Genomic DNA, 9,360 nt, shown 5'->3' on the forward strand with positions numbered 1-9,360 from the left:
CCTCCTTCTCCTCCTCCTCCTCCTCCTCCTCTTCTTCTTCTTCAAAATACATTTTCTTTGTCTGTTTTTCAGAGTCATATACTATAGCCCAGGTAGGTCTGAAATATACTATGTAGCTTAGGATGGCTTTGAACAATGAAATCCTCTTAAGTCATCTTCCTGATGATTTCTGGAAACAGGAACCAAGAACCCCAACTTGGATTGGTTAGGTGGGAGGAGTATTAAGGATTGGCGACTAGGATGGAAAGAGTCCTTTAAGTCTAGTGAGAGTAGAGACTTGTGTAGGCTACTCTTGGATGTCAACTTGACACATCTGGGAAGAAGGAACCTTTAAGTAGTGTCTCAGGTCGATTGTCCTGTGGGTACATATGTAGAGCCTTTTCTTTATTGTAAATTGATAGAGGAAGACCCAGCCCACTGCAGGCAGTGTCCCCCCTGAGCAGGTTGTCTGGCTTGTACAATGAAGGTAACCAAGTAGGGCAAAGGAGTCAGTTAGTGATGAGCTTCTGTCTAAGGTCCCTGCTTCAGTTCCTGGCTATAGTCTCCTGCCTTAGTTCCTGCCCTCACATTCCTCAATGATAGGCTATAAAGTATAAACTGAAATCAACTCTGTCCTCTCCAGGTCACTTTTGATCTCAATGTTTTGGATAGCAACAGAAAGCAAAGTACAAGCCTCAAGATTTTTCACCTCCGTGCCTGAGCAGTGCCACCGGAGTCATGCTTGTCTCTCTGGGGTGAGATGTAGTCTCACCTGGAGTGGTCACCACCCAGCTTGCCCAATGTCCCTCTGCTCTGACAAAGAAACACAGCACCCGCTGACCACTGGCCATTCTTGCGTAGCTTATAAGGCTTTTCACGATCCTGGTGTGTCATCTCCCCATTCATTTTCAGTGTGAGTTCTACACTGGCCATGTACGAAACCTCTAAACACACTTTTGGGCAATAGAGCAACAAATCTTATTAGAGGCTCTGGTGCTCATTTTACCCCTTTCCAGAATAAGCAAAGACTTCATGTGTTTAACAAAATCAATTGAGTCTGGCCTCTAGACATAGCTGTCTGGTCACTTGAATCCTGCCTGGCATTGATGTTCCCAATCATAAATGAGGATTCATACCTAGCTCACAGTATTGCTATACATGCTAAGTGAATTAATACAAGGGCAGTTTCTTGCCCCTATGAACCACTCAATAAACACTGGTTTTTGTAATAGATCATCGAAGGAAAAAAAAAGTCTTATCCAGCTGGGTATCTATCAGGAAAGGCTTTATGGAGGAGGTGACATCGATGCCAAGGTTGAATGACAGTGAAGAATAAGGAGAAGGAGAAGGAGTGACAGGAATATGGGCAATGGGGAGGCTCTGATAGGATGGGGCAGTGAGTGGGTAGGTAATGGATGGCACCTGACACAGGGACCTACTGAAAGATAAATCTTTGAGAGACAGGATCAAAATGAAAAGAGGAGGGGAGGTTAGTATAGCAGGTACCCTATGAACCCTATGAACCCTCTGTCTCCAGCTAGCCCCATGTGAAATTTTTTTGAATACTGAATGTAAAGCCTAAGGGTTAGCTACTGAGCAATGGGAACCATAACTTTTTTTTTTTTTTTTTTTTTTTTTAGGAGAAGACAAAGCCTTCTTTGGTTATGGTCAATCCTGAGAACTTTATGGTTTTACAACTTTTCTTTGTGTGAGTGTGTGTGTGTGTGTGTGTGTGTGTGATTTTTTTTTTCAGAAGGGCTTTTAGACAGTAGTCCAGAGCAGCCTTGAATTAACGGTGTAGCCCAGGCTGGCCCAGGAGTCACATCCTCCAGCCCCAGTCATCAGAATACTGGGATTCCAAATTTGAATCACCAGGTAGGGCTTGCAGTTTTCTCCCTGAGTGTTGACACCAATGACTTCGGGAAGACTGGTGGCTTGATTGATGGAAAAGATGAGGTTTGAAAGGGGGAGTGGATAACGAAAGGGTAGGTGTGAGGGTGATTAAAAGTGCACCTGGGGAAATAGTAGCAAAGACATCTTTCTAAACTCCTCATTCCTGGGGCCGAACCCGAGGCACACATTGCCTTCTTTGCACTTCGGAGTTGGAAGTTTCCCTCTCACTTCAGGGCTTCTTTTAACTTTGGCACCGTCCTTTATGCAGGGAGGTGCGAGCGTAGGGCATTAGGACCCAGCGATTGTTGTAGTGAGAGTCGTTGAATCTCGATCTCTCAATTTTTCTCTCTAGCTCCCTCCTCTCCCTTTGTCATTCTCTCTGCTGCCTCCGCAGCGTGCCTCTAGCTCTCCCTGTGCTAACTGCCTGCGCCTTGACAGCCGGGCTGCGCAAAGCAGAGGGATTAGTTGGGACCTGCCTTGGTGACCCCATGGCATCCCCACGAACCATAACTATCATGGCCCTCTCAGTGGCCCTGGGACTCTTCTTTGTTTTCATGGGGACCATCAAGTTGACCCCCAGGCTCAGCAAGGATGCCTACAGTGAGATGGTGAGTGATGTAAAGGAGCAACGAGGAGCGCTCCACTGTGGGATTGTGACAACCTCTCCTTTCTTTCTCCGCTTCGATGCCTTTCCCTTAACCTCTTCCCCCAACCCCGGACCCTCCTCCCTAACAACTTTGCAGCTTGGAAGGAACAGCTGGACCGAGAGCAATTTCTTTGTGGGCTATGCTGGGAGCAACTGTTTTGGTGCCACTGCATGCCGGTTGGGGGAGGGGCTGCCCAGCAAAGACCCCCAGTTTCAAGTCAAACAGGAGGCTGAGACCTGCGTAGCACCTGTCATCCGTGAGCCTGTCCTTCCCAGCACACGCCCCAAGTCCCAGGCACAACCAGTCTACAAGTCTGAGTCCTTCCCTCTAAGCTAAGAGTTTACGGAGGCAGAGTTTATCTATTTTAGGGAGGAACAAAGGGGAAAGAGAGGAAGAGCTGGGGGTGGGGTGGGAAGACGGGTTCCTAAAGCTAGCAGTTTGTAGGAGCTGACTAGGTACTCTTCGTCATCCCATGTGCAGAGCTGACAGTATTCCTTTAGGCACCCGGGTATGATCTGGATCTTGGAGACAAAGCAGTCTTGCCCCAAATAAAGGTTACTGAGCATCTTCTGCTTCTGCCCCTTCCCTAGAGAAAGAGAGCTGGATGCTTTATTTTATCTTGTGTGGGGGCTAATCTACAGAATTTCTCAAGTCTGTTCGTACCGTCTGTAATTCCTACCATGCCTCCCGTGAGTGCCCAGAGCCAGGCCCTCTGCAGGTTTCCTCTCTGCAGAGTTGGAATGCCCGAAGGTGACTGGCCAAAACAGCTCTGCAAACTGGGGGCTGGGCTACCTTCCCCAGTTGGGTGCGAGGAAGACCTATGTAGTGGAGTACTAAGAGATAGCAAGAGCTGTTTCCAGCACTTTCGGTCTCTCACCTCCGCCCCTGTCACTTTGCCCATTCCCCGCCCGGGTTGCAGGGAACCTGCTTCAAGAAGCCTTTGGCAGGGTGCCTGCCAGCCATGGGGGCAAGCGCACACTACTGGGCTCTCAAGGTCAAGATGGAAATGAGCTTAGGGGAGGAAGAGAAGAAAGAGAGAAAAGAGGCAAGAGGGTCTCTCCTTTAGGGCTGAGGCAGGAAGGAATAGCCTCAGACACCGAGAGGAATTCATCGCGCTCCAAGAGCCCACTGCGGAGCCTCCCAGGGTCCCTCAACATGAGCTGCAAAAGGATGAAGTCTGGCAGATTGGAGATGTTCAGAAAATACTTGCACACAGCGCTGGCTTGGGCGGTCTGCTTCTCCCTTACCACAGGATTACTCCGGGGTGGGGGAGGATGGCTTAGGGCTAGCCCCAGTGGCAAATCCTAATGTGCTTCTCCTTCTCATCTCCCCTCCTCCAGTATGCTAGAGCAGATGGAATTGAAAGCAGGTCAAAAGAAGTAGCCAAGGCTGCCTGCCTTGGGGAAGGGGGGGTAGGGTGAGGTAGCAAAAGCCACCAAAGGGCTCAAAGAGGTTGAAGTACAGGGAAGGGGCGGTGAAGAAATGCTTTTCTGCTTTTGTCTTGCCTGGACTAGTTTAAGTGTTCGATGTTAAATCCACGAATGTGCTCTTGCTTTACTTTTCACATGTCCGTTTATATATATACTTTTGCGCCTGTGTACCAGAGGTATTTTAAGCCTTCCTTTGCTTTAGGAACATGGCTTTCCTCACTGGGCTTCCTGCACTCTGAACCTTGCCCAGCTGCTTTAAAGCCCCCCCCCCCCAAGCTGCATCCTAAGTACAGGATCACACTCTGCAGGCAATTGGACTAAGATGGAGTCACCACCGGGAAGCTTCCTCCCAGCTTGGCAGGAGCTCATGAAGAGTACTAGGCACAAATGGGTTTAGAGTGAGCTCCTTCCTAGGGAGTGGACCTGTCTATGGCAGCCGAATGAAAGCAAGGGAAAACAAGCCTGAAGATCTCCTGGCAGAAACAGAAAAGGAATTAAATTGGTATAATCTAACAGAGCAGTAGGGAAAAAGTGTGTGTGTGTGTGTGTGTGTGTGTGTGTGTGTGTGTGTTAGCTTGCTTCTGTGTTTCTGTCTATGGGGCTTTTGGAAGGGTAGAAATACTATCTAACTGGCAGGTAGATGCCACAGTGATTTGAAACTTATAGAGGAATTCCAGACTGCTCTTTTCCAGGGTCTTCTCCTACACTGAGTGCCAGGCTGTGGCTGGTGATGGTTTTCTGACATAGGGCCCACTGCATAGTGCCCAGGTTTGTCCCAGCTTTAATCTGGAGCCCACATAAAAGGAAGGCAGTATTCAGTTCTTGAACAAAGTGTGCTTAGTATATATTGTGGACACCACTCAGCATGCAAAGGCTGGAGACTTAGAAGTTTCAGGTTAGCTTGAGGTACATAGCCTGAGGCAAAATATACATATATTCTCCAAAGTAGTATCTATTAGCCAAAAATAATATCTATAAGAATATATAAATATCTATGTCTATTTGTGGGATAGATGGATGAATGAATGAGTCAAATCAGTCATTTGTAGCATTGCCTCATCTCCATTCTTTAGTCTTCTCTGGTTTATTCTTGATTATGCAGTTCATGAGCCATCTCTTGTTTCTGAGAGGAGGTCAATAGCCCTTCAGAACAACAAATTTAGGACAGATGGAGTGATTATCTAGACTTTTCTATTTCCCATCTTGGAGTGATTTCTCCGCATTAGTGGAGTTAGTCATATATTGGCTGCAGTGGTATTTCTCATAAGACTTCAAGCTGCTGGTGGTGGTATAGTTTTAAGATTATTTATTTAGAACATATCTGTGAGGTAGATTTATCTTATTAGACCATTGCACTTTACTAATGGATAATTGGAGTACAGCAGATTTAATGATTTATCAAAAATCACAGGAAAAGCTATTATCAGACAAAAGATTAGAAACCATGTGCATAAAAGGTCATTGAATTGTTTTGGTTGGTAGAACCTACAGCCAACTCTTTAAAATACCTGACACATTCTTCGTCCTTTTTCTTTTGCATGGGTTCAATTCCCAAACCTTTATTTTGAGGCTTTATTTTTGAGCCAATTTTTCAAATTTATATTTTTGCATTTGTCTATTTTTATCTTTATTTTAAAGCCACTATATGCTAGGCCTGTGGTACACATTTTAAATCCCAGCATTTAAGAAGCAGAGGCAAGTGAATCTCTGTGAAGCCAGCCTGGGTTACATAGTAAGTTCCAAGACAGCTAGGGCTACATAGAGAGACCCCATCTCAATAGATAGATAGATAGATAGATAGATAGATAGATAGATAGATAGATAGATGATATATAGATGACAGATGGATAGTAGATAGATAGAGCTATTATATTATCTTAGATATGATTCCCTCTTTGAAGAATAACTAGAGAAAGTGCTAAAAAAACCAAACAAAATACCATGAAATTTTCTCCTGGCCTTACTGGAGAATACAGGAAGTATTAATAGGAAGAGTGCAGGGTTTGGATTCCTACAAGCCAGAGTTAGAATTCTGGCACTCTTGGCATCTCAGTTTCCTTATTTGTAACATGGAAATAAGAATTCCTACCTCAAAGGGTTGTAAACATTAACCGAGACAGCATTTTTATAATGTCTGCTACAGTGTTTGCTACAGTAGGTGTTCAAGGAAAGTGTTGGGTGAGATGATGGTGATAATTGATTCTATTTTATGCAGTGGTTTCCAAACTAATTTGAATAGTCATTTAAGGGGCTAGAATCAAGTGTGAAGAACAAAATGTACTTTCATGTGCCCTTGTGAGCAGACCTTTATGCAATCAGATAATACTGAAAATCCACTTGCTGCTGTGTATTGCACAGTGAGTCTTCTAGAGAATTAGCATATGTATCTCTGAATAATCCATTTGCTATGTGTTGGCTCATACCTCCCCCAGATTAAGGAAGTGTTATTATAGTCTTCTATATCCCAAGTGACTCCTGCATGATCGGAGACTCCCTTGACTGAATGCCTCATTAGTTCACTTGAATTGGGAGACAATGTTTACAGATGCTGCTAAGCAGTTTCCTGTGCAGTGACTGGGGGTATATGGATGAATAACTTGCATGCAATTTGGATCCAGCTTTCTGTAGTGGTGGTTGTATCCAGGAGACCACACATGTATTAATAAGCAAACACCAAAATCCTGTCACAAAGAAGCCAAAGGATTTGGACCCTGGGGACCATGGGGCAAGTCTCTGGTTCTTTCCATCCCCTCATAGAAAAGATTTATTGATTCTATTAATCTGGTTATCTGTAGTTAGTTAAATACTCCCCTATTTGTGCAAGCCTAGTGAGACATTCCCAACATGTTTGTGCAGTTTATTTAATGTCCACGGGCAATCTTTTATGCTTCCAATCAGTGCCATTAATTGCCTTCCAACTAGGTAATAGGGTAGTAATTCACTGATGCTTAGACTTCTTGGAGGTGGTGCAGTGTGTCTATTCCCTTAGAGAGAAAATAGACCCTGAGATGTGATGTGACTTGCTTGGTTCACACAGCCACACAAGCTGAACCATACACATCTCATCAAAGCTGCCACTGGGATCTTGTTGACTCTCAGTCGGCCAACATCTGACTTTGTTTCTAAGTGATTTTGACTTAACAGTAGAGGACAGATTCACTTGTTCTAAGAAGCAATTGTGGACAGGATCCCCTTTGCTTAATAGGATCAGGTTTGTTAGAGACCTCTTTAGGGAGCCATTAATGACAATGGCAAGCAGCATCTCTGAAAAGGTACTTATCATTCATGTGAATAGTTAGCAATTAAACATGATGAGCTTTTTGTTGCATTCAGATAATGCTCTATGATTCACGGGTGGCTTTTTTTTCCTACAAAAATTCATGAAACTCATACGTGAGTCAGCAAATTTTGCAGCTTGTGTAGGTTTTCTGTGGTCTAAGATAGTAACTAGGCTGAGACTTTTAGGCAAAATATATTTTTGTCAGTGCACACTTCCACGTTCATGTAATTCTCTCTGTAAATTGTATTGGAGTACAACACACACACACATACACATACGGCATAACTGTACGGAAAAGTTCAGAATATTCCCATGTAAGTATGTACTCATTAGCAGACAACCAGCACTCAGTTGTTACTACCCTTTCAAGGGTAATTTTATTGTCCTGATTTCTAACAATATAAAATAGTTACATCTGTTTTCTTCACTTTAAATACATATATTATATAATCTACTAGCCCATTTTTTTCTTTCAACTAGTTGGCATAAATGAACTAAAGAGGATCAAACTCCTTACCCTCTATTCCTGTTTTGTCTTATTAGCTGATTAAGGTCGGTTATTATTGTGATTATTATTTGACATTCTTGAGCTAGCTTTTCAAGTTTAATGTCACTAAAATGAGATCATAGCCTTGGCCTGTTATAAAGAATAAATGAAAAGAGAAAATAAGGGGATGAGTAAAGAAAAGTCTGATGTGCTTTTTTTTTTAAAAACTCTTTTCTGAATCATGTTTTCATACCAAAAGGATGGACCTGCTTGACTTAATCGATATTATTAAAATGGATACTGTAGATTACAAAAGTAAAGATTTCTCATTGTGTGCTTCACATAAAGTGTGTGTATGTGTGTGTGTGTGTGTTTTACTTTCAGTTGAAGATACAGTACTGTGAATCTTTGATTAAATTTCCAAAACGCTCATCTAACATAAAAGGGGAAACTGAGGCAATACACTACCAGCCATTTTATCCAAGCGATAAAACAAATGCAGGTACAAGGATAGTGCTGCCTGATGGCCTTTGAAGAGATTTGAAGCATTTGACTAAACACTTCTGTTTCCCATTTGTTTGCCCTTCAAGGAAACTATGGTTTCGGGTTCTGTTTCATTTGAAGGAAACCAGATATAAAAAAAGTAAATTGTGGCAGCTTTGGGGGAAAGTGAGTCAGGTGGCTTTCTTTACACCTGTCATCAATAGCATTAATGTTTTTAGAGATCAGTTACTACAGATTCAAGACACGTGACTGTTCATTTGCTAGACATGAGGTGGCCTGCAGTACACATTAAGAAAGGAGCTGGTACTGGCAGGAGTCTTTTGATGTTTGTCCTCTCCACAACAGGAAGAATAAAGGCTCCCTATAATCCTAGCTCGAATAAATCATACAGTCTTCCACTGGAGTCATGGGTAATAGCTCCTATGTGTATCTGCTCAGCTTAGAACTAAAGATTTGGTGCCTTGCCCACATTTTCTCTTGACAAAGAAGAGGGGGGGGAGGCAAAAAGGGATCACCATTTACCAAGCTGCATGTCTGAGGCCCCTGATTGGATTCTCATTGCTGGAAATCAGGTTTCTTCTGGGTATGGTTCCAGGGACAGGAGGATGCCTGCTGATAGGCTTCAGAAAATCATAGATAAGAAGCTACTCTTTTGTCTGTGTTTGTTTCATTTTATTAAGAGTAGGCTGGCCTTGAGTTTATAGAGATTTGACTGCCTCTGCCTCCCAAGTGCTGGGATTAGAGGTGTGCACCACCACTGCCCAGCTAAGAATCTATTCTTATTCTTCTTCTTCTTCTTCTTTTTTTTTTTTTTTTTTTGGTTTGGATTTTTGAGACAGGGTTTCTCTGTATAGCCCTCGCAATATTAAGTGATTGATGCTGGGGAGGGTGGGGAATCTGGAGAAGCTATTCAGTGCATATCTGAAAGTTCTGAGACCTGAAGATACTGGAGAATCTCCCAGAAATTTACTTTGTTCCCTTTGTTCATCCCTCAGAAGCTCCAATTTTAGTCTTTAGACATTCTTCTTTGAAAAGCTTTGTAGCCGGGCGTGGTGGTGCACGCCTTTAATCCCAGCACTTGGGAGGCAGAGGCAGGCGGATTTCTGAGTTTGAGGCCAGCCTGGTCTACAGAGTGAGTTC

At 43.5% G+C, this 9,360-nt stretch overlaps 1 protein-coding gene across 1 annotated transcript in view; it reads left to right on the forward strand.

Annotated features, from left to right (window-relative positions):
- The first annotated feature begins 2,080 nt into the window (after window positions 1–2,080).
- Tmem35a (transmembrane protein 35A) overlaps window positions 2,081–9,360 on the forward strand; it is an 11,045-nt gene continuing 3,765 nt past the window's right edge. Inside the window, exon 1 of the mRNA XM_021188136.1 lies at window positions 2,081–2,480. Within this exon, the coding sequence (XP_021043795.1) occupies window positions 2,361–2,480 (120 nt within the window). The 5' untranslated portion in view covers window positions 2,081–2,360. The remainder of the gene's footprint in view (window positions 2,481–9,360) is intronic.

Source organism: Mus pahari, chromosome X, assembly GCF_900095145.1.
Source record: "Mus pahari chromosome X, PAHARI_EIJ_v1.1, whole genome shotgun sequence".
In the NCBI taxonomy this organism is placed as follows: Eukaryota; Metazoa; Chordata; class Mammalia; order Rodentia; family Muridae; genus Mus; species Mus pahari.